At 41.7% G+C, this 26,367-nt stretch overlaps 1 protein-coding gene across 2 annotated transcripts in view; it reads left to right on the forward strand.

The window, feature by feature from the left end:
- RSU1 (Ras suppressor protein 1) overlaps positions 1 to 23,030 on the forward strand; it is a 106,232-nt gene extending 83,202 nt beyond the window's left edge. For both annotated transcript variants that reach the window (XM_030504132.1, XM_030504047.1), the window contains exon 9: positions 22,557 to 23,030. In XM_030504132.1, coding sequence (XP_030359992.1) covers positions 22,557 to 22,659 — 103 coding nt within the window. In that variant the 3' untranslated portion in view covers positions 22,660 to 23,030. The remainder of the gene's footprint in view (positions 1 to 22,556) is intronic.
- Positions 23,031 to 26,367: the final 3,337 nt, after the last annotated feature.

Consider the following 26,367-nt stretch of genomic DNA (forward strand, 5'->3'; position numbering starts at 1 on the left):
CTTTAGTAATCAATAGTGCTGCAATAGCACTAATGTAAAACTGGGTTTTATGTACACAGATTTTCTTGCCTGGAGATAATGCCTCCTCTCAGAAAATCACTGTCAATCATATGAAAGGGAGAGCTGGGGAAGGGGGAAGGAGAGCTATACTTTTGGTGACAGCATTTCTACCCTCAGTGTGCTGTCCTTTGTGGCTTAATATGTTAATGTTTTGCCAACAAACAGCATTTTGTAGATTTTTGTGGCTCCTTGTGTTGTAAATGCAGTTTTGCTGGGGATAATCATGTTCTGTATCTGCTGATACTTTCATAATTTTATCGTTAATGGCTTTAGAAAGTTCAATTACATGGCTGCAAAGGAATAAATCACCTTACAGTTTAATTACCTCTAATATAACAGCAGCAAATATCTTCTGGGAAGCTGCCTTCTGTGTTACTAAATGACTGTCAATGATGAAACTGCTTTCCTTAAAGGATGCGCTCTATTAAGGAGATCGTTTCACAGTGGTTTATGCTACATCTGCTGCTGCTACTACTAAATTTTATAAAGGAATTTAAAATATGACAGATGTCAGTAATAACTTTTATTTCATGCCTACTTTTTAAGGGAAAAATTGAACTTACTGCAATTCCCATAAAGATTTATATGAAATGTTTCATGAAATTCTTCTTAAATACTTTTAAAATATTTTTTGAATGATAATATGGGATCCAGGGAAGTATCTTAAAACACAGTATAGCAGATCCCCTCTGTGTAGTGCATGTCCATCTGCTGAGGAAAATACTAAGAAGAGTCATTCATTCTCCTGCTTAAATGTCTCAAAACAGAGCCATTCCTATTAAGATCCAACCACCTGAGAGGCAAGAAGGGAACACAGATGGAAAGATGAGTATCCTATATAAAAAAAAAAAAAAAAAGTGATAAAAGGAAGGAAGAAAACATAAGAGTGGTACAGGAGGAAGACCAGGAAGAAGGCAAAAGCTAGGGAGGGAAGAGAAATGGGAAGAGCCAGGATTCTCAACCAGGAAGATAAATGAAGAGAATCAGCTGATTAGGCAAAGGGAAGAGATAGGAGGAAGTGGAGCAATAGCAAAATAATGGAGAATTTAGTAAAAGCAGAAATCAAGGACACCAAATAATCAAAGGATAGGATATAAAAGGATATTTGCTGTCTTTTCCTCCCAGTACCAGTAAGTAGGTGAGAGAGAGGGATGATGGAAAAATGTCAAAGGCACAACCAACTTGTATTTTCTTGCTTGTCCTCTCCTGAGGACCTGGGTTTCCTTTGTGTGATTGTGGTTCACCGTGTTTGCTTTGGGTAGACCGTACTTCCTTCAATACCACTGTATTGCTAAACTCTGTAATTACTTTGACTTACTTGAATGGTACTATTTGGGAATCATAGCTGAAACTAACAAGCTTTAAAATTACTCTGAGCAATTTTGGATCATCTCTTGTCCTTGTGCTTCTAAAAAGTGCAAGTCTCAGTATATCACCTCCCTTCTTTTAATCCACTAACTAGCAAACACTTTGACTTGATAGCTCAAACATACAAGGGATGTGTGCTAGGTATGGTAGTGTGTAATCTCAAGCATATCCCTGACTATAGGGTGGCGAGGTGGCTCCAGAAGAGGTACAGAACTTCCAGGATTTAGACACTGACCTAGATGCGTGAGTGTGCGCAAGGATGCTACACCCTTGGCTGTGCTGCGGCCCACCCTTTCATTTGACAGCTAGCAAAGAAAGGTTAGCCAGCACAGGAGGAGAAAAGAGCAAGGCTTTTTGAATAGTAAAGCCCCTGGTACGTTTTTGTTCTCAAGAAGAGAGTAGCTCAAGGAGCATGCCCTGCCCTTTTCTTTTGGCAATTTCCTTGCAGTGTGGTTCATGCATTGTTAACACTTTACGGGGTAATGGGTAGGTTGCTAACTAATGGCTGTTTTCAGCCTCTAACTTGCCGTGTATAACAATAAGAATACATTCTATTTCAAAGGGTGATTTTTTAAAGGAAAAAAAGTATTTTTTTGCTGAATTTAGGAGGTGGGAGTTAGGCAGCACTTAATGTATTGAATGCAGTGAGAGAAAATTTGAGCATAAGGTACAGAGACATGTAGGTTGGGTTTGGATGAACACATTTGTGTGTGGCAAATTATATACTGCCTCAACGAAAATGACTTTTTCTTTCTGAAAGAAAATGTTGTTTTCTCCCATGTATTGAGCAGAGTTACAGACCTCCCATTGTAGCATGTGTAGTCTTTATCCCCATGCACATAAACAACAGTACTATTAAACTAATTTTTGTGAAAATTATAGAAGACTCCTCCAAAAATGTGTCTGATTTTCTTCAAAGTGTTTTTATTTTATGTGCTGATTATTTATCCTGAAGCTGTGAACCCCTGGCCTGTTCTTCATTGTTCTGGCAGAATTAAAAAACACACCACAAGTGTATTCCCTTCCAGTAATATCCAAATAAAATAACAAATCTTCAGAAAGACTGTGAGAATATCTGGTCTAAAGTTGCCAGTACTGAAATAGTATTTCAGGAATATAGGAAAAAATCAGTAAGAACAGAATCAACTTAAATGAAATCTTGTTGTTTCTGCCAGGCGAGGATTAATGTAAATACAGAATGGGTGTAATGTGAGGAATAATAACATACAGTCACAGCCCAATTAAAAAAAAAAAGGGCAAGTAAGGAAGATGTGTCCTGGAAAAATCTAAATCAAAGGAGAGCCTTGCTAATTTGTCCTTGCCTCACTGTTTCTATTTTGGCTATCTACAGCTGACCGTCAGTGCCTCTGCTTAGCAGGGAAAAGCTGCTCACAAGAACCAGGATTTTCAAACGAAGGTCCTCAGTCTGCCTCCAGTCCACTTAGAGATACCCACACAGTGTGCTTTGATTTTGGCTCTTTTACCTAGCCCTGAGTAGGACCACGTTTGAGGCAGCCATGGGTTCGCGACACGGAGCAGTGGAACTGTGTCAGAGATGTGGGGACACTGGCAGGGAGTAAAACCTGGGTTTTAGGAACACTGCACAGGCAGAAGAGGCGATTCTTAAAACAGCTCAGATGAATGAGTGCAGAGCAAGCCCTGAGTCGGCTGGTGCTGTTTGCAGGATGATGGGCGTTGCCATAGTGACCAAGAAAGGGGGAACAGAGGAGTTTGAAGATAATATCAGCTGGGGCTTCAGTAATGCTAGCTTAGCATGTGATGTCTGCCAAAGACCCACCAGGGAGATGGGCAGTTATGTAGTATGAGTGCATGATATAGCACCCAGGTCACCTGGCATCAAGTCATGGCTCAGATGTGTAGGGAGGTGGTAGAAATAAACTCATCGTGTGTTCACATATGCAAGTTATCTCTTGGCACACTTCCTAACAGGGTAATTGCTGCTTCTTCATCTTCTGTTCCTGAAAATAGTGGGTTTAATTCCAGCAGTGGCTGCTATGGAAATAATTCCCAGGTCCTCTGTGTCTTCAGAGCACCACCCTTGCATCCCAGAGGCTACGTGGGCTCTCCCACACAGGCTGCCTATTTCTCTTGCAAATCAAAAGCTATGAAGAGTAGCCATGGGCTGACCTTTTCGTTGTGCTTCAGCAGTAGTTTTGCGCTCTCTGTAGGTTTCTTTCTTGATCAGGGGAGAATGCAGAGTTGACACCTGTGGCTGGGAACAGATTAGGAAGGTGGGTTACCTGCATGAATCTCTTCACTAGGGTCCTGTGCTGTTAGGATGTAACATGGATCTTCCAAGCCAGATGCTGAGCAATACTTGCAGGCTCACTGGACCTAGTGCTTATCCCTTGAGACTGGGGATCCACCTGCTCTCTTCATGGGGCTGCAGATTTTCTCACAAAGCGTGAGACCAACTTTTGTGTTTGGAGCCAGGTGACTTCTCTCTTCAAGCAGATAGTTTGAGTTGTATTGTGCTTATACTTCACAGTAAGTTGCTGTCCAGGATTTGCAATAAAAAACTCATTTTTGCTTAAGTGAGAATTACTGTCTTTTACTAAATAAATGAAGCCCATCAAGTGGGTACAGTACTAAAGATGTCAAGTGAATGAATCATGGGCAGGAAGGAGAGTCAGGACATAGTTTGTCTCTACAGCATGGAATCAGGATCTGGACAAGGCTAAGAACTGCTGAAGATCAAGATATATGAGTGCTCTGATACAAAGTAAATAGCATTTTTAAAATTAATGTCCTTGGCATTGGCTATGTTAATACTTCCCTTTTTAACATTTATTTTTTCATTAACAGAGCTAATGTGACTGAAAGATGGATGTGAAGAAGTGACAAGCACCATGTATGTTTAAACAGTGCAGGTCTGCTGCAGCCTGTGCTCATGGTGAACGTGCTTGGTCTTGAATTAATGGTACTGGAAAACATAGACTAAGAACTTCTCACACAGCATTTGGGGGATAGGCTTTTGCATCATTCAAGAGTCCCTCATGTTCTTCTGTTCCACACTGTAAGGGCTTCCTGATTTCACATGATCTGCATGCTCATTAATTCCTTCATTTCCTCCAAGTTCCCTTTCTTTACTAAAGTGAGAGTTGCCTGTGTGTTTCTTGCAATATGCCAGTGTTGTACTCTTTTTCCCATGCCAAGGTCAGTTGCTTTTCCATACCTGAAGCTTTGTGTGTTTCTTCATCCCTCTTTGGTCCTCATAGCTCTTCCTTCTTCTCTTCCATCCTTTCCCTAGCTTGGTCTTCCTTTGTCTCCCTAAGGCAATTTGTTCTGGGTGTCAGCATTTCTAAAGTAGACTGGGATCAGGTGCTGCAAGGATATGGAGGAAAGGGGGGGATCATTAACGCTGGCACTTTGATCTCCAGGTCACAGATCGAGATGGCTGAAACAGCTGCCTCTGCTAACTGACTGCAAGAGGTCACAAGCCCTGTGCATATGTGTACCTTGCCCCTTTCATTTTCTTATTCTCATCAAAATCAGTATGATGTTTTCCATTGCCCAGAACATTCCCTGAGATGTTGGAATACATCAGGTAATCCAGCATCCTGAAATTATCTTGTAATAGACCAACACACAGAGAAATGCTGTCCCTTAGTGCAGTTGTTTTTCCAGCCTACACTGAATATCTGACAGTTTTCTTAGGAAGCTGTTCTACAGGCTGATCTAATACATCCTTGGCAAGAAATTGGGGCTGACCATTATTCTGTGGGTCTCCCTTCCATTGTGCTTGTTTCTCACCACTCTTTATGTCAGCTTTGCACGGGCCTGGGGGTTTGGGTGACAGTGAAGTTTTCTTCACAGCACGTATGCATGTCCCTCTGTGTAGTTACACCTTCTGATTCATTCAGTCTGATTTGTGTGGGGTTTTTTAGTTACAAAAATTGATCTGATTTCTTTCCTTTACTTTTTTCCTCTGGCTAGGGTTTCCCATGCCTTCATCACATTAAATGTGGTAGCCAGAAAGCTGTGTAATCATGTTAACTTGCTGACCTGACAGAAAGCGTGCACCCCAAAAGTAACCATTTTCTAAGCCGTGTAACTACAGTGCTGGAAAGTGGTCTGAGCAAACCATACCATGAGCGCTAGAAGAAGTGAAGTTAGTGTACTTTTGGCTTTGGTTGTTGGGTCTTAGTTATGTTTATTTTGAATTGGCAGTGTGGTTTTGGATTTGTGGGTTTTGGTTTTGGGTTGTTTGGTTGGATTTTTTTATGAAGAGGTATATTTGGTTTTTCTTACACAGGAAACTAATAAAACAGAAAAGGAAGAGTTTTAGAAATAATAGAATAGAAAGATGAGTGGTTCTGGAATTTGTTTCTTTTGATTTTCAGTGTGAAGTATATCAAAAAGACTTAGTTGGGAAATTGATGTAAAGCATAAGAAAACCAGTTAATTGAATGTAGTAGTATTTAACTTTTGAACTGGACATTTTTCATTAATGCAAAAATGTGTTATATATAGTTTGGTTTGAAGTTCAATCTTGATCCAGTTTACTTGCTGTGATAAAAACTGCAGTCCACTGAAGCCCCAGAGAGATTCATAGAGAGCAGTTGTTCACCATAGTATCATTTCTCAAAGATAAATTATGCAGCAGTAAAGACAAGTTCATAAACTTTATTGTATTGCTTTAGTAGCAGTGCTTTAGGTACTACCGGGAAGGCAAATTTAACACTAGGGCCTTCCCCAAGGTTTATTAAACTGTCTTAGAAGTTGCCACTGTAATTTGTTTTTTCCCTTTCTAGGATATTTTTCTAAGCTCAGTAGTGGGAGGGGGGAAGAAAAGGATGGTCTTTTTTCTTGATCTTTGGTTAATCTTTTCAGCTTCCTACTTACACTAACATGTAAAAGAATCATACTATAAGAAAAAAATTATACTCTTTTTATACTTGATTGACTCAAACACATGTAGCTTTTTATAGGGTTGCCATTTTTCTTCAATAGCATGCATCTTTGTCATAGTTTAAAAACTATCTAGAAATAGTACAGTTACAGTTCTTAAAATTATGTGCAGCAATGAGCAATATGTACTATCCACATTTTCCATATGTTGAGACAATGTTCTAGTTTTATGTATATAGTAAAAAATAATATCAGTGATAAATAATCGGGTGGAACTATATCTTAATTGAATACTTAAAAAATCAGGATCAAAGTACTTTACATTTGTTTTCAACAGAATTTTAGGACAAAATGTTCTTTATGTGGTAACCCTGAAATACTAGGTCTTTCTGGCTTTCTCAAACTGCTATGATGCAATATTGGCATCAGAGGGTTTATGGCTGTTTGGCTTTAATTGATTCATTTTTTTCTTAAGAATTTCAGAAGATCATCAAGCAGCTATCATTTGCACTATTTATCTTGGGTTTTATTTTAGGAAGAATGTAGGAATGTTGAACTGTTGCTATTCTAGCCAATGTTTCAGTCTCTTCAGAGATTTGGTTCAAACTGCAACTTACAAGACTGAAAGACTTAAAGATGAGAGGAAGAGTTTATGTCTTCACTACTCATGAAGGTATATCTTTGACAGCATAATAGCTGTTCTCTTGTAAAATCCAAGGCACTGATATTTTTTTTTTTTGCCACAGTATCTCTGGGTGAGTTGAGTCCTAGGGAAGTGCATAGCTACATCATGGTAAATACTGCTTTGTCACTGTGAAGGTGTTACAGAGAGGGAGCAAACAAAAGCTACTTCTCTTGCAGTAAAAATCTCATCTTGACGGTAAAGCATGGTAAGGCAGAGAGCTGATACCTAGCTTTTGAGCCATATTTTAGCTCCCACTGGCTTTAGCTAGGACCTAACAGATGAGTAGCAAGAATTCAAGCATTATCTCAAGAATGCAAGCACAGTTGTTCCCAATGGGACCAGATGTTCCGCCTGTACTGAAGCAGCCATGTGGATCTCAAACCTCTTGAATCCCTATTCTAAGCCCTGTTTTCTAGAGCATGTGCTAATCAAGTGGGTATGCTATCTGGAAACACCATTAGAAAGCAACCTGTCCACAGGGCAGTTGTTCACCTGGCAATACATCTATTCTGTATCTGAACACATGCTCTGAAAATATCTGTTGGCCGTCTTAGAGCACTGAGCAGTGAGCTGATGGCGCCTGAGTGCTTCAGTGAAAATACAGCACCATCTCACCGATGGGTGCCAGAAAATATGTTACCTGAGATGGGACTGAGGAAAGCAAGCCATCTTTTCTGTACGCCCTCACTTCGGCATCAAGCGGCTTTCTGACTTTGGGGACTCAAGTGTTTAATCTACATGAGCCCCTCTCTACTGATTCTGCTTATTTTGTTTGTCAGTAAATAGGAGAAAACAGCCAAAACCACAACATCACATTCTCCAGGGCCTGAGTATCTGCATACAACTGTTGCATCTAGGCAAAGTTGGTATTTATAAGGGCTCTGGGGTGGTGAAGAAATGAGGCATCCCATGTGAGAGAAAAGATGTTTTAGACCTTAAAGAGGGATTGATTTGTGGTTATTATTGCTGCCTTTGATCTGCTAACGGGGATCTGAAACTAATCCACCAGAGCAGCACAAGTCTGATATATAGTGCCAGATGGAGATGCCAGAATAGGTTACTCCTGCTGTCTTTGATGCTGCCTTATTGTGAAGTGATAAAATAGGTAGTACAAAGCAAAGCAAGCAAGGGTTAGGAGCCTGTGCACCACAGGAATGCTGCTGGCTGTGTGAAGTGACTGCCAGTTGTTAAAGCCACTGCAGGATCAATTAGCCATTTGCAGCATCATCTTAACCCAAGGAGAAGCTGAGGGACCCAGCCGCACAGAGCAGTTCGTTGGTGTACAGAACTGAACATTGCTGGGTACTTCCATGCTAAATTGAGTGAATAGAGAATGCAGACTCCCTGGATTTCAAAAGTAATCCCATAAGCACAAATGGCCATAGAAGTGAAAAACGATGCCTTTTATAAGGACTTTTATTCACCGTGAGTGCATACCCCACCTATGAAGTGTATCAAAAATGGGTCTCATTTAAAAATTTTGTGCTGGAAAGCAGTGAATATGGTCCAGCTGCTAAGGTGTTGGTGGGATTTTACCACTTCTGGTTTCATTTTGCTTAGAAATTAGAGCAGTTTGGGCTAAGTACAGCTATTAGTGCTCTACAGATCTCATGACCATGTGAGTCAGCAAGTTCATTGCACAAGAAGAGCTTTATATAGATGTTGGATCAATTGACAGTGAGTTGTCAATAAATGTAACTCCTAGACACTGTGCAATTGACAGGCTAATGAAGTGCTATCTCAGTGACAGAGAGCTGTTGACATCTTTTGCCACTTTGCTTTTCCCACTACTGCATTTCTCATAGATCTACTCCGTGCCACAAGCTTGGGGAGTACTAGAACGGTTTTGTAAGTAAGGGGGTGCCTGTTTGTTGCGTTGTGTACATAGGCTGGGATTTGGCAAACACATTAGTAGCCTGTGTGTTGAGGAAACAGAAAGTAAGGGGAGTAGTCCAAGGACCATGTTTTCCCTCCCTGCAATGTGTTTTCCAATATGTTTCTAGGAAGACTCAAAGTAGATGTCCTGCAATTTTTCATCCAGCACTGCAACTTAGAGTTTGGCTCCCCGTTGTTGCACTCTTTCTGCCTCCATTGCTACCATGGCACTTAGACTGATTCAGTGCATGTGGTCTCAACTCCATTTTCCTTTTCCTCTTGCCAAGAAGCAGGTGGAACCACTGGTTTATTTTGCATCACTCTTTTGCAAATGTCCAGTGATGGAGTAAACTAGTTCTTGTCCTTTTAAGAATAAGTTTGGTACTTGCTCCTCTAACTCATGAGCATACGTAAGCACCAATGATTTAGAATTATTTAGGATTAGTGCTGCCTACCTACGGCAAAAAGATGTTCAGCGAAACCAGATCATATCAGTATGCATAATCCCACCTTCCTTGTAAGAGAAACTATTTTGGTTAATGCGTGCATTAAGAAGTTTACAGAGTGACTCATTGGCCTTAGCTATTACTAGCACTTGATGAGAAGATGTAATTTTCACTCCAGTGTTCATTGCCAGCCTAGATGTTCTTCATATGTTGTTGTATAGTTTGGAGCTTGTGAGCTGTACTACAAGTGCAGTTTGCATGTTTGCTTGCATAGATAATAAGGGCCATGTGTAGATGATTTAAATAACAAAAAACATGCTGTTTGATTGACATCATAAAGCCATGTTTATTTGGGCAGTTTCCAAGATATGCCTCAGTTGTTAACACTAATTACAACACAAATTATTATGAAACTTCTGTTGTCTTAAGTAGAGATCTTTGCACTTCTCAAGTGGCTCTCTTCAGGAGAGAGCTAAAGTAAGAAATACAGGTGATTTCCAAGAAGACCATGATGAGACCTATCTCATGGGATAGCCTGTGCTGCATGGTGCGCAGTACTGGATTTTCAGTTGTCAGGAATAGATTGAATGACATTAAAGGCCAAACTTTGCACCCACTGAAATCAGAAACAAAACTTGTACTGATTTTGTTGAAGTCAAAATCAGGCTGTGACCCTATGTTTCTCTTTTCATCTTGATGGACACCAGGGGAGAAGAAAGCCTTTCAAAAGGCTTTATGTTCTTCACACTGTGGGTCTTGAAAGACACTGAAAGCAACTTGGGAAGTCATGTGGATTGCATGACACCAGAACTTATGATGTCAGTGTAACTGCTGTTTTCCACAGGGTGGTCAGCTTCTTGCTTTGCAAGAGGGAAGGAAGCCAGTGTAAAAATCTGCAATGAGGAGAGACAAGGATTCACATAGCAAGTGAGACTTCTTGTCTCACCCAGCTCATCCAGCACTGTGGAATACACATCTAGGAAAAACACTGCTGTCAGGAAAACATGAGTGTGTGTATATATATATATATATATATATATTAGTTTGTTTCTGGTAGACAAAAGGAAGTCCAACCATTCTCACAAGATGTTAATGGAAAAGTACTCTGTGATTTTCCTGTTGTCTCAGAACCACCTCCAACTTTAGGTGAGTTTGTTTTACAGAACAAAGCTTTAAGAAAGAGGATAAGCTAGAAAAGAAATGGTAAATATTCAAGCAAATGTTAGTGTCTTGTGTTACCTTAGGAGCTGGTTCAGTTTGCTGATTGCTCAGTTTCAGCGTGGTGTGAGTAATGAAGAGCTGACTAGTGAGCCTAATTTGGTGTAATTCCCTCAGTACTCTTGAAGCATAACAAACCCAGAAAGACTGTAATGAAAAATAATAGAAAGGTAGCTGGGGGCTTAACTTATGATCTCTGCTCATTACAGTAAGCGACATTTTCATTGCAGTGTTACCATAAAGATTATTGGCTGCTATACAACATAGGTCCCTCCTGAAAAGATTCTGGAACAGCTTTGTTGGCACAGTAAAAGCCATGGAAAACCACCACAGATTTGCTTAAAACCTACTAATTGTTTGCCAAATATTAATAGTGCAATGCTTTGTTCAAAACTGGCTGGAAAATGGGGTGAAGAGTCCGTATCATTTTATTACATGATATCAATGTGACCATCTTTGGTCTTCCACAGTAGATGTCATAAATAGAGACCTTGGCAGGCTCGAGAGGTATGTCTGTGCAAACCTCATGAAGTTCAGTAAGACCAAGTGCCAGGTCCTTCACCTGACTTGGGGCAATCCCAGGCACAAACACAGGCTGGACAGAAGGTGGATTAACAGCAGAGAAGAAGCAGGAGAAGAACTTGGGAGTGTTGTTTGATGAGAAGCTTGACAGGGCCAGACAATGTGTGTTTACAGCCCAGAAAGCCGACCATGTGCTGGGCTGTATCAGGAGCGTGTCCAGCAGGTTGAGGGAGGTGATTTTCCCCTCTACTCTGCTCCCGTGAGACCCCACCTGCAGTACTGTGTTCAGCTCTGGGGCCCCCAACACAAGAGGGACATGGACGTGTTGGAGTGAGTCCATAGAAGGGCCACAAAGATGATCAGAGGGGTGGAGCACCTCTCCTGTGAAGACAGTTGGGCTGGTTCAGCCTGGAGAAGAGAAGGCTCCAGGCAGACCTTAGAGCAGCTTCCAGTGCCTAAAGGGGCTACAAAAAAATCTGGAGAGGGACTTTTTACAAGGGCTTTTTACAGAGATGGGGCAGTCACAACTTCTCTGGGCAACCTGTGCCAGTGTCTCACCACCCTCACACTAAAGAATTTTTTTCTAATATCTAATCTAAATCTCCCTTCTTTCAGTAACTCCTGTGCCTCTTTTACGCAGCGGTTCCCAGATCTTGCAGTGCCTTCCAGAGAGAGTTTCTCGTGTTGATTCATTCAAGTGGGTTGTGCGGTGGGACCAGGGCTTTAGTCCTTTGCCTTTGAGGGTCTCAGGAGTGATGATTCAGGAGGGCTAGGGTGAGTTCCCCACTGTGTCACTGTATCCCTTGTCACTGTTGGGTCTTTGTGTCTATTTAGAGGAGCTGTTAGGCAGCTGGCCCTGCAGCCAATAGGGATGACAAAGGTAGACACCCGGGGAGAGGTATGTGAGCCAGCCCAGCAGAGCAGGGCAGCTATATAAACCCTGTGCTGAGAGAACTGCGGTCCCCTGAATGTTCTTCCTGCTACTGCCAGTGAAATCGGTCACCTCAGCGTTCAGTACAGCAGGCTCAGATTAACTCTGACACTTCAATTTTACTTAAACAAAAAGAGAAAAAAAGAAGAGAAAAGGAAAAAAAAAAGATACTCTGTATCAGTATTTCCCCAGAGTCCCTTCTATACATTGTATTGGTACATTTTGTCTAGTTACTGGAAAAGAAATACATACCTGCCAGACATAGAATAACTTAAAGTTCCTTGGCTTGCACTTTGCTATTTTTACCTTCTGTTTTCCTTTTTTTAATGATAATTAGGTGCACAGCAAAATGCATGTAGTAAATCAATAACAAAGATTATGTAAGGGGATTTATCTGAGCAGCAAGCCCCTTAGTGTAGCGTTCAAAAAGGAAAATGAGCACTGGTGTCCATGTGGACAACAACATTAAAGTAACATAAGAATGAAGGCAGCTCTCTTTGGCTGGCTCCAGGGAGGTGTGTGTGCTGCATTGGCAGTTATGTTTTCTGCACCATGTTTGCTGTCTGTCAGGGTTAGTTTGAGAGCAAGCAAGTAGCCCTGAATATGGTCCCAGCAACATGGTTTGTTGAAATGGAGCAAACTATTGATTTACCTACTGCATGCTCACAGAGTTACAAATACATAAAGACAAAGTTTGTGATGATACAGATGACTTCATTAAACAGAACACTCTCTCACTTGAATATTCTTTTTCCTTCTTGCTGGTGCATTTTTCTCTGCAGCCACCTGTGCTGGCTTCTGCCAAAGAAGCTGAGTCTGCTCATGCAGATTCTGCAGCTCTTAATTACTTCTGATTCATTAGGTGGAGGATGTCATGTCTTCTGGTGGATACCTCAGCCCTCAGGGTTTACAGCTGATGCCTGTATCTGGCACTAAAATGTTTTTGCTGGTCGTAAGTAAGTGGGGGAAAGGACCATTTGGTCTGTGAAAAGAAAACAAAGGGAAAAATATCCCACTTCAGTCTTTGGGAATTCTTAGTTGTGAGGGCTTCAGGTTCTGAGCTGTGAAGTTTCTCTGTGCCTGGGGTAGATCCAGGGGCTGGTCTGCATGTGTAGGCTGAACCACTCAGTGGTCCATTTTAAATGGAGCATGAGAAGGGAGATCAGCCTTCCTGGATGCGCTTGAAGATGCAAGTCCCAGGCGAGAAATTCTTCATAACTGAGATAGTCTGATAGCACTGTCCAGGTGCAGGAGCAATTCATTCACTCCCTGGTCCTCTCAGGCTGCAGTCTCGTTATACTGGGCTAGCCGGGGGTTCTTGTCAGTGTAATAGATTCTCTAGATGAAATCTTGATTCATGCTTGTCTCTGTTTTTAAAGAAATAAGCACATCCTTTCTTTTCTGCCTTCATGACAGTTCCGTGGGGGTCCCCCTTCTGTGTGTCTCTGGCTTTGTAGCACAGCTGAGATTTTCAGTGCTGGGCTCCGTGGGTGTTAGGTAGGTCTGACTTTCAGAAAGCAGATGTTGGTATTCCATGCACTTTCAAAACCCTCTCTGCCAAAAGCCACATTTCTTGCAAGGTCTTTCAAGTGCGGTATGCAAAGTCATTAGCCAGTTTTGCAGATCTTGGCCTATACATCTTCTCTTTAAAAAGAATACTATTTTTTTTTTTTTCTTTGCTTGGTTTCTATGAGCTTCCAGCTGTGCTCCCCTAACAAGCCTCACATTTAAAGTACTTGCTTCAAAAGGTTGCTAGCCTCAGAGAATATGAGAAGGCTTTCTTTTATTACTGTATATTAGTTAAAGAATACCTAACACCTACTTCAGTTCCTATCTGAAAAAAAAAAAAATTAGTTCTCCTTAACATATAAGATGGTGAGTTCAAAGAAGCGGGGATTAAATTAACCATTTTTAAGAGTGGATGTGTCTGGCAGGATTAAAATTATACAGCAATTGCCAGCCCTATAGGAGAGCTGGTGTTTGTAAATCATAGTTACCTCGACTCGAATCTTCCCACACAGACATGTCTCCCCCAGGGTGTCTCCTTATGCATCCTATTGGATGGTATTTCCTTTTCAACTGCTGTGTTTGGGCGGTTGAGTCGTGACGGCAGGACTGATGATGCTATTGTGAGGAGCATCACTAGGAGCTCCTGAGCTTAGGCCAGAGGTCCATCTGGTCGGGGTCCATCTCTGACAGTAACCTGTAGGGAAAGAGGGTGGGAAACATGGCCCATAGAGGTTGAGTATGTCTCCTCTTCGGGTATGTGGAACAGCAAATATAAAGGGAGAGATCTGGTGGAAGGGAGCCCTGTGGGGAATTGAATGGTGAAGTGGCCAGTGGGAAACAGATGGGCTGGGTGGGCTTATTTTGGAGGATGCATGTTCTACACAGTCGCTGGGACAGTGAGCTCCGGGACAGTTTTGGCAGAAAACTTTCTTTTGCTTATTGACATTTGGAGTGTTTTTAGGCAGGAATTCACAGTAAGTCAACATTGGACTGTGTGACTCAGCAGTCTGTAATGTAGCTAACAGCTAGTGAGAGCGTGCAAAGTGGGAACAGACAGGGAGTGGTTGCTTTGGGTGGACTTCATCTAGCATTTTAAAACATCTAAACGTGAGTGTCTACATGTCAGCTAGCTGCCCACTGTCCACTGCAGTTGGTGAAAATCTGTAACAGTATAGCCACTTACCATCTCACAGCAGATTGTGTTACTTGTATTGGGTCACTCAAAAAGCTGTCTACTTCACTGGCTTCATTAGCCAGCCTCCACTGGCAACATGGGCTTGGATACCTAGCTCTCCACCTCTAGTGAATCCTCTCCTTCTCATCTAACTCAGGCTCCAAAAAATTAAACTAGCTACAAGAAGAGTTAAGCCAAGAGGTGATCAGTTCCCCTGTGGAGTGCCTCTGGAGGTGAAAGCACTTGGGGATTAGGCATTTCTGGTGATGCAGAAAGTCTCTTTGAAAGGCGAAGTGCAGGACTTGCGGGATTAGGGAGGGTGATGGCAGGGCAGACTCTTCAGAAACTTTGGGTTATGAAGATTTTCGGGGCAGGTGGAGGGAACGGAAAAATATCACAGGTTGTTACGCTTTGAATTGTCTTGGGGATGGGCTCAGGGATGTGGAGATTTGGGGCAATCTGAAGTATTAGGCATACCAGAGTGTGAGTGGGCAATAGAGGAAGACAAACTGTTGCAGACCTAAAAATACTGGAGCCGTTTCACAACACATGAAGAGCTGCAGGTTTAGTAGCCCAGAAGCTCTTGCAGCGAGGCAGGCACACAGCACCACCAGCACCTGCCCCCTTCAACCAGCCAGCATTGCCTCCAGTTCAGAGCATGGAGGGGGAGCTGCTGCACGGACAGATGACAGGTCAAAGCTGAGTTTCCTGAAGAAACTTGCAGAAAGCTTCAGATGATAAACGTCTCTGACACTGCTGCCATCTGCTCTCAGAGCGCTTGCAAACAAGGGGCAAAAAATTAGCTGAATAAAATGAGTCACTCTTGTCTGTTCTTCTTTATTAAGAATCCTAAAGCTGCAGCTTGCCATCCGAGTGTGCAAAGAAACCAGATACTCATTAATTTAAATCGTATTACTTATGTCACAGAGATTAAAAAAAATTATTGGTAAATATCAAGATAATATGATACTTGCAAAGTCATTTTAACCACCACTATTTTCTTTCACTGGTATATTACTGATAAATTAAATCCTACTCTCTGTCTCCTTCCTGAGAGATGATGTGGTTTGAAGAGGTGACATGTTAGAGCTCCCTCAGGAGAAAAGGCCAGTCTCAGTCGCTCAGAGGGGATACCAGAGCGGCAATAAGCTACACAAAAAACTGCCAGGGCAAAAGCATCTTGCAGTAAGTGCTTGAGAATTGTGACTGATACAGGCTAGCCAGCACATACCAGTCTTGCAGGCACTTCTTTCAGTTTTGGCTCTGTAGTGATACCACCACGGATTCAGCCTTTCCTCTCTCCTGCTTCAGCACCTAGTACTGGGAATCAGTCCTGTTGAGGTCACTGTAAATGCCCACATCTGAAGGCTGTGTCTGAGCATTAAATACCCACCTGAACCTGAGCTCATGCTTTCGGAAAAGCAGCAGGACTGGAATGTTTCACCTTTGTTTCTTGGATTACGGTACATACCTGGAAGTAGCATCTCTCCAGGATCATATTTAACTGTGTGTCCTTTTCATACTGCATACTCGCCCTGTAGGGCTATTACAGATGTAAAGTGAGAGCAGTGTCTTTCTTGTGGCTCATTCTTGAAATCCTCTTTCAAAATGCTTAATCTCAAGAAAATCAATGTGTGCATCAAACACTTCAGTAGCCTACACAACTTCACTCTTTTCATCTCTGGGACATGTAGCCTTCAGCTAGCACACATTTTGTTGTACAAGAGAGAAAAATTGGAGGCAATTGTGCTAAGGGTGTTTTTTGAAAGTGGCGCTTTTGAACTTTATTAATTCTAACTACAGTTCTCTTTTTAAATTCAGAGATTCTGGTAGGAAGCCTGTATGCTTTCAAGTTACAAGATTCCATGCCTGATCTTATGCTGTAAATTGCAACATTTAGCAATTTGTAGTTTAATTTAGAAGGATCACCTACTTTCCTAAATGCTTAAGTAATGTGGCAGGCTGTGGTTATTGATTCTCTCTGAATTTATTACAAGAAAGCTGTATTCAGTCTTTCCCCTTGGGAATGCCCCTTCTGAACTGCATGCTTGCAAGTGACAGCTTAGACCCCTGATACATAACCAAAGACCTTGCCTAATATCCTTGCAACTGCTCGGGGAATTTTTATTAAGTAAAAGCATCATTAAAGTAGACAGAATGATGAAGTTTAATGAGCATCTTTCTCACTTGATGTTGTTAGTTTTGCTGCAGCAGCCATAGTGCTCTCATTTGTTACTTCCAGCGGGGCAGATAGCGAATACGGGGAGATTTTTTTTGCATTTATATTTACATACAAAGAAACATTTATGTTCATGAGAGATACTTGCTTTGAACAATACATACAAGGAAAGAAAGCAGCTGGTAATCTCTACCAGAAGGCTTTCTGCATTTTCAGTCTTGCATTTAATCTCTCCTTTCACTTTAACATAATGAGAAGGCTGCATGCAATACTGTAGCTGTTAAGCCTACAAAGGTTCAGCAGTTTGTGAGCTGTGGTCATAATAACTAGCTTCTGACTGTTGCTGCAAAATGTAAACATCTTAAATATTTATTTGCACTCCAGATTTTTATTCTTCAGCTGAGGTTTTGGTCTGCAAGCTGTATGTAGTGACCAGCCCCATGAACAGGTGATGTTCCAAAATATCAGATGCAAAGGTGTTGCCGTGAATGTATTATCAGCACTTTTATCTCGAAAATCTGCCTTGAAACAGAAGCCACAATCTACCTCAATATTCCTTTGTCTGTTTATGGAGACCATCTGCCCTTGCTAAGGGTCTGCTCATACAAACAAGTATGTCAAAGTGCCATCTCCTAGTACGCTACCATCCACCAGCTGAGCTGTGTAACTGTCTGTGTACAGGTCTTAACCTGACCTCCACTGCCGAGACGGTGTGCAAGTGTCTCTGCCTTACACGTTTGACTTTGCAATGATGCCAGAGCAGGAGCATGTACACAGTTAGTACAGCTTGTCTGACAGACGGTGACGTGTAAGCTATGGTGTCTGCGTCCTTCCAGTAGGTATCTAAACATTAAGGACTGTATATGTAAGTTCCACATCTATTACAGCCAAAGGGTTATATGTGCTCTCATAATTCAGGTAGTTGCTTCTCCATGTGGACCAGCTCCATTAGTTTTTTTCTTTAGGTTTTTTTTCCAGGGGTTTTTCTTACCCTTGGAAGCTATAAAATGGTGCCTATTGTTGTACCAGAAGTTCACTGAAAATTGTGATTTCTCTTTTCCCTAGTGTAACAGAAGGCAAATTCTGTCCCAGTGGCATTATCACAGTCATTATTGTATTTAAATGTTGTTGTGACACCATATGTCTCCTTGTATTTGATGTGTGCAAACACAAGAGAGAGTTCCTGTCTGTGAAGGCTTGTATAATCTAAATACGTCTGATCCTTGCTCTTTGCGTAGCAGACTACTGTGATAGATTGTAAAGCACTTATCTTCAGTTGAGATAGCAATGTGCAGCTGAAACTTCCTTGAAATTTTGCCAGAGAAACCTAAGTAGATGTATTTGTTTTGCTTATTTCAAACCAAATAATTATTTTTCTGGAGGATACTTCAGCGCATGTGCTGATAGAAGTGGTTGGACATGAGAATAACTAAAAACAATGTAAAAGTGCTGCAGATGTCTGAAACTCATGCACATCTACTGCTACTAACATAGTATTTTCATGGGGTGGAGGGAATTCCTGGAATACCAATAGCACTGAATATCATAAGGAGCAAGTATCAAAGAAAAACTGCTACCAAAAACACGTACAGGTCAGTTGGGATTTTTACCGCTTAATGCATGCAGTGGCCACTGGACCTCATTTCACAGTCAAAAAGTGTTGCCCAAGTAGACATTCTCAGAACTCTGAAGTTCATTGAAAATTGTCAATATTCAGTTTCTGCACTTCAAAAGCATCCATGTAGTCAGTAGAATTCCCACCACACCCTTTTACTTCAGAAGAAGTTCACTAATCGAGCACAGAATGAATGCCAGAAGTGTCATCTGAGAGGGAAATTCAGATAAAGTTTCCAAAAGCAAAAAAGTGGAGCCTAAGCCAACATGAGCAAAAAAGGGTATGTAACACCTGAAAGCCACTAAAGCTCTTACAGTCCTCTCTGAGTTGGCACTAACAGGGTAAAGGAACTGTGGGGCAGCAGGAGGTGGAAGACAGGATAGTGACAGGGGACTTCTGTTCCCATCTGCAAAGACTTCTTGTGCTCAGATACAGTGGATCAGTGGATTCTCTGTTAATTCAGTGCTTAAAGTCCCAAATGGGGTCTTTCTTATTACATGAAAAAAAGCCTCCCGTTCTACTCCAACATAGCATTATTTCTCTAGAGCCAAAAAACAACTTGAATGTTAATTTAGTATTTAACTATTGGTGCTCACAGATTTGAGCATGCATTTCCACTTCTCTGTTGCTAACTTCTCAGAGTTAGAAAATTATTGCTGACAGTGGTTGAAATGCTGCACTGCATATCACTGAGAACAAGATGCTGCTTGTTCACTGACATTTTCTACCTTGGATCAGTTTCTGATGGGACAGCCGTCTTGAATGACACTTCCATGCTCTTCCAGTGACCTGGGTTCAGCTGTAACAGTTATTTTTCTCCTTCCTAGTAGCTGGTGCAGTGCTGTGTTTCGGCTTTAGTCTGAGAACAATGCTGATAATACACCAATGTCTTAGTTGTTGCTAAGTAGCACTTAACCTGATCAAGGACTAGTCTCTCATGCTCTGCCAGTGAGGAGGGGCACAAGAAGCCAGGAGGGAGCAGAGACAGGACACCTGACCCAAACTGGCCAAAAGGGTATTCCATACCACAGCACATCATGCCCAGTATAGAAACTGGCGGGAGTTACCCGGAAGGGACCAGTCGCTGCTCAGGTCAGGCTGGGTATCAGTCGGCGAGTGGTGAGCAATCATATTGTGCATCACTTGTGTTTATTGTTGGGTTTTCTTCCTTTCCCTTTTTAGTGTTATATTTTCTCCCCTTTTCATTTCCCTTACCATTATTATTAGTAGTAGCAGTAGTAGTTTTATATTATACTTTAGTTATTGGACTGTTTTTATCTCAACCCATGGGGTTTACATTCTTCCGATTCTCCTCCCCATCCCACCTGGAGGGAGGAAAATGGCAGGAGGGGTGAGTAAACGGCTGCGTGGTTCTGAGTTACCAACTGGACTTGAACCACGACACGCAGTGATAGTATTTCCTGATATTGAAACATCTCCTTCCATATCTTCCCTCCCTCAACTTGCTTAATGCCATCCAAAGCAGGACAGTTATTTAGGATGGATATTTGATTAGTATGCATACTGTGTACTTGGATAATATATAGCCTTGTGCTGTTGGGGCTGTATCTCTTATGGAAAGAAAAATATGTGTACTGTAGCTAACAGTAAGCATGCAGTTACTGCGGAGAGTCAGGGCTGTCCGCGTTCATCAGAAAATGGTATCTGATCCCTTGTTGACTGTAGGTGATGGCACACATAAATTTATAGTAAGGTGAAGTAATGTCACAGTTTGCAGTTGTGTTTTCCTTGAGGAAGGCTGGTTTAGGTACAGTGCACCTTGACAGCAGCCTGGTTAGCAGCATGATGTAAAACTGCAGCTGCTGAGGAGGTGGAAGCGTGGGATGCCTCTCCATCCATCCTACAAGAAGCTCTAATCCCGTTCTGCAGTCCAGGAACTCCAGGGTTGAGGTGTCTTCCAGATACAGCAAAATAAAGCTCAAAGCCATTGGTAGCCATTTTAACCTTCTGACATAAAATAGAGTAGAATAAAATGAGAATAAAAATAGGCTAGAGTAAAATAGAATATAATAGAATATTAATATGAATGGAATGTTTCAGTTGGAAGGGATCTACAATGATCATCTAGTCCAACTGCCTGACCAGTTCAGGGCTGACCACGTTAAAGCATATTGTTAAGGGATCGTACAAATGCCTCTCAACCACTGACAGGCCTGGGGCATTGACCACCTCTCTAGGGAGCCTGTTCCAGTGCTTGACCACCTTCTCAGTAAAGAAATGCTTCCTAATGCCCAGTCTAAACCTCCCATGGTGCAGCTTTGAATTGTTCCCACGTGTCCAATCACTGGATACCAGGCAGAAGAGCTCAGCACCTCCCTCTCCTTATCCCCTCTTCAGGAAGCTGTAGAGAGCAATGCACGTCTTAACTAAAATCTCTCTGTATCTGACATAAATAGCCCCTGTGTGGCTATGCCTTATAGCACAGTAGTTCAAGAGTATTTCTGTCCGTTTGGAACCTTGTTCAATGTCTCTTGCATACAGTTGACTGCGTAGTCCTCCAGGCCTTGTGGAAGAAGGAGGGCCCATCCTCTGCTCAAATTAGTTTCAGCCTGCAAAGCAAAAGAAGTCACTGTAAAAAGAGTTACTTTATCTCAAGGTACCTGCCGAGGGTGATACCTACTGTAGAACTGTATGTCAGGTCATGCTTTCTGGATAAGCAACAGCATATCATGAGTAACTAGGTCTGTCCCAACATGACTGAGCAAAAGTAGCAAAAGAATCTGTACCTGGTCCTAGTTTGCGGCGAGGGGCTGGACAGACATGCAAGCTACATACACAGACTCTGGTGGGAGACAGTGCATGTGAGGGTGTGTGTGATGGACCACTGCAGCTCACCTGTAACAGCTGGGACCTTCTATATGCCCCAGACACATGAAAATGTGGGTCCCAAGTTCTGTGGCAATAGTGCTGACAGTTGCCCATCCAGATTTTGTCACATCAAAAGGCAGTTCTAGGAAGAGTCAGAGTTTCTCAACCCCAGGCTCTTAATCTGTCCTGTTCCTTGACAAAGTCCCCCAAAAGGTAGAGGTGCAATGACACAAGGAAGCCTGTTGTGGGAACTGGTGCCGTTATCATCTAGGCAGAATTCATTCCTATCAAATGTTAGAAGTTGTGTCCAGCTCTACTGGCAACAGCCTAGTACTCTGCTGGTCAATGTCCAACCCTAGATTGGGGTGGACATTCACCAGCATTGGGCTAAAGCGTTAGCAGGGGACACCTTTCAGAGGGATTTGAGTATTGGTGTCAATGTTGACAGTGTTTATACAGCTGAATGAGCAGAAACAAAGCTTGTCTCTGTTCCCTTTTAGATACACTGACACCCCCACGAAGTATGTCTTCAAAAAGCACTTTATGTCAATAAGGGAAGTTAAGTTTGAGCTGTGTTTATTTTGGGTAGGTTTTTCATTTAGTTTAATCACGATTACTCATAAATTGTCTATTAATTACTATGTGATATTTAGCAAGATCCTTTCAGCCATGTAGTCTCTTTAGCTTCTCTGTGAGTGCTAGCCATCTTAATTGTAGGATACTTTGTCAACATTTAATCAGTGGTACTTACTAATGTGGCATTGATGTGTTGGTAGCTGTCCCAGTACTATCAATCATGTGCGAGGAGCAAAGGCGACTGTGACACCATTGGTCTCTGTCACATTATCAAGCCCTTGGGTTTTCCGGTTAGGGATGATGCTCACTTTGCTCTAAGCAGGCACTCTATCTCTCCAGTTCAACCCAATTTTTGTCATTGTCGACTTGAATACACATCCTTGCAGCCTTCTGAGCCTTAATCCCATAACTGTAGAATAAAGGTTGCTAGTTTCTGAAGGCAAAACTGATTGCTCCTTCACTGCTCCAAAGGCCTGCTCTTCCCAAAGTTGCCCTCCTGATAAGTCACGAAAAACCTAATATTATTAATTGCAGCATGAGATCTAACAGAAAATTCAGTGTGTTGAGACAAAATAAGTATACTTACTTTCCTTTTTTTTTATTTCTAGTAACTAGATGCGTTCTTTAACATGTTGCAAAGCAAAAACCTGTGTTTAATGGTTGTATCACAAATATTCTTTGTCTCATTTCCTTACAGTCTTTATGGTAGACACATGCAGGCGAATCCTGAACCTCCAAAGAAGAACAATGACAAGTCAAAGAAGATCAGCCGCAAGCCTCTGGCAGCCAAGAACAAATAAGTCTCTGGCTTCTGCCTCTGTTTTTATATCTTTTACATTGCTTTTGCATGTGCCTATAATATTCCTATGCATCTCCTGTTACTCATAAGAAAGCAGACAGGAGCAGTAAAAGCAATTTACTATGTATACTGCTTTAGAAGATACTGCTTAAGGAACACAAAATTAAATATTCCTCTAATTATATTCACATTTATGTAGCCATTTAATATATCACTGTCAAACACATTTTAGCTTTTCTATTTATATGTATATTAAAGTCCTCTCTTCACATGTATCATGTCCGGTTAATATCAGGGGTTTTGCACCTATATTATACAATATTGAATTTCATATAATATTCCAAGTGATTTTAATAAAGGTCTTTATTTGTATTGTGTTTCAATTTCTTCAGTAGGACTTCTGAATAGTGAATTTCTTGAGGAACGGATGTGTCCAGTTTCCTGCAGTGTGTTAATTTCTTGTGTAGGAATGTGATAGCATTTTATCAGATACAAGTTAGTCAAAATGTAAAGCGTTCTATTCAAGGAGTGAAGAATTCTAAGAGGTTTCTGTTGCTTTTTTGCATTGCTGTGTCCTGCTTTTTTGCCTTGAAGGTTATTTTGAAATCAAGGAGTAGGGGAATGGAGAGAGGAAAGAAAAAATTGTCTTTATAAAGAGCTGTCAATTGCCGGCCCCAATTTGGGAAAAGAGAACTTTGTCATTTGAAGAAAATGGTATTTCTGCCAATTTTTTAAGGATTGGGGTTTTTTTCCTTTTTCTTTTTTTTTTTTGTTAGGCAGAAAACCCAAATAATATATTTAATCTGTGCTGAAAGCACCTGTATTGAAGAGCTGTTCCAAATGGCTTTTGAAAATGCCACAGGTTCTATATTTATCTGTACAAAGACAGCACCACAAGTAAGCTCAGAAGCCACAAATTGTTTAACATCCCAGATAGCTTTAGGTCTTAACCAACAGGGAATAAAATCCTAAAATCTACAGACAGTGATTTCCAAACAATTTTAGTCATAGCAGAGGAAAAGCTAACCAGGAAACTCAAGGAACAAGAGCAGTTATTCATACGTAGATTGCTCGTGCCAGGGCCTTCCTGCCCTTGATTTCTGATTTCATGAATTTCATGCCTGAGCAACCCATTGACAAGTTTCGGCTGCCATCCGGACAGCAAGCCAGGATATACATCCAGACTGCCAAAACAGGCCTGTAGTGTTCAATGAGAAAAGAAAAGGTTTTAAATATCTCATGCTAGAAATGATATTTTCTAAAAAAGCCATTTTGTATCTCAAGTCTCTGTTATCAGCACCAGCCTCTTGATCGTATTTAAGATTACTCCAGCATTTAAGTAATACATGACTGCCTTAGTCTGGGAATAAATGTATTGACATATATTTTGCAACAGATTTTTTGAATTGGCAAGCAGGAAGTTGGCATCAAGCTTTAGACACATTTTAAGTGGTCTTTGGTACTTCAGAAGAATGAGGCGGTCTTGATAGGCAGATGGAAATCAGTAAAAATGGTAGACTTGTCAGAAACAGTCACTTCTATCTGTCACAAGCTCTGCAGAGGATTTTCCAGACCTCCTAAATTATCTGTCTAGGGGAACAGGTCCAACTGAAACAGGCCCTTGGAGGCACTAGGTTGGGTATCTGTTAAGAATTCACAACAAAAGCTGGCCCCCAGCTGGAATGCACACAATTAAATCTAGTGCCGGCATTAACACGTGAGGGTACCTAATGACGGTAATAATCGTGCTTCAAAAAGCCCTGAAGAAATGTCAGTGAAATGTCAGAGGATCCCCAAACTACTATTGTAAATTCCTTTTGGAACAAAATAAATAGCAAGGGCACATCTATTGGGAAGAGGCTCTAGATCCTTCCCCAAGCATCAGCTGCTAGCACTGAACGCTATGGGGTGGCAGTGCCCACAGGGCTGACCCGCTGCTCTCTTGACAGATGCTGGCAGCTGTGGATAGACCCCTACTTTCAAGCTTGAAGATGTTTTACGTACGCTTGCTTCCAGCTAAACTGGATTCACCACTCTTTTGAAATCTCCCTGGTTACCTATGAGCGATATGGCTCTACTTCGATGTAAACAGAAATCCAGCCAGAGATAAATGCATCTGGTGGTGTCCGAGACTGTCTGTCACCTGCTCCGTGTCTTGGGATTCATAAAGAGAGGAGTTGCCACAGGGCTACAAGGGTTTCAAAGCATGGAGTAGAGTCTCTACTGTAAAAATAAAAGCTTGTCGGGCAAGGCCTGGTGATGGTGGTGGTGGGAAGCTACAGCACCATGTTAAAATAAGCTGCTGATTTTCAGGCATTAGTCAGACTGCCATTAACTGAAAGTGTTGAAGGACTCGTGCAAGCTCTCTTCTGCAAGGTTTCCAAGTATTGAGTGGAGCATTCCTGGGTGTTCGTTCATAGCAAAAAAATCCACACAACCTTCCCACTTCTTCCCCTATGAAGGAGGAAGAAACACAGTTTTGACAAGCAAAAGCAAGAATGAAGGGTCTGGGGAAGAATAAGTGAAAGGCTTAAGATAAGAAGCATAAAAGAAATCCTAAAGGGAGAAGTATTGTACCGGAGATAGTGGCAGATGGGGAAAAAAGTGTCTTGAAAAGAAAGATGAAAAATAAAAAGATAATGATCTGAGAAGATGATGGAAAAAAAGAAATGTATAAAGCTTTACAAACAGAAACAAAACGGGAAAGGAGTGCTCTTCAGAGGCGCAAGGCAGAGTAATGGACATGGGGAAGAAAAGCAAAACAGCTGGGATGTAACATGCTGATGTTTTAGTGTTTTTAAAAAGGTACCAGCTTCCTAGAGTAAACTACCCAACAGTTTAAATAAGAGTTTGATGATTTTTAGGTATCTCTTCTCTAGAGCCGTTGCTTTTTTAATATTTAAAATTTGCTTGTTTCATGTTACTGGGTCACATTTATTTCCCCACTGTACTTGAAGGAAAGGGGTTGCTGTGTCCTACTGCAGTGAACCAGTTAATGAGCATCGCAGCTCGTGATGGACCCCCCGATGGCCCCCATGGTCATTTCTCCAGAGGATTCATCAAACTGGGGCCCCTCCCAGTGAGCCCTTGGGTTCTGCCCCAAGGTGAGCAATTGTGTTGTGCTTACTGGAGCACAGAGCTCTCTAAAGGCAGCTCTTTGCTCCTCTGGCCAGTGTTGTGTCACTGGCCTGGCTGACAATGAGTTTCCCTGATCTCAGGGTGCCTTGAAAGGACTTTTTTGCCCTCCATTCATTCACTGTCACTGTTTCAGGTTGCCTCTTTGGGCCAACCTCTCATATAGCCAGCAACATGCCACTTCAAGGGGAGGAAATGATTCCTGTGAGAAGGAAATTTGCTTTTTACAGCTTTCCAGCACCTGGGAGCTCTTTGAAAACAATGATGCAAGTAATTCTGTGTTTTAATTTTGCATACAGTGAGCTGGAAAGAGTTCGGTAATTTTTTTGCATACAGTGCACCCTGACAAAGAAAACTTTTTAAAATTACCAATATGCTATGCCATTGCAAAGAGTGGCCTGGGGAATTAATGCGCCTTGCTAAGGATAGGGCAAAATGAAGCTAGAAATCCTGCATGTGCAGGCACTATCAATGGTTTACTTGTACTTACAGTGCCTGTTAACCCTGTATTGCCTCCTGCAGTCCTCCTGATGGACAGGTAACAGTTTAAAAAACACAAACACTCCACAACAAA

Source organism: Strigops habroptila, chromosome 1, assembly GCF_004027225.2.
Source record: "Strigops habroptila isolate Jane chromosome 1, bStrHab1.2.pri, whole genome shotgun sequence".
Classification (NCBI taxonomy): Eukaryota; Metazoa; Chordata; class Aves; order Psittaciformes; family Psittacidae; genus Strigops; species Strigops habroptila.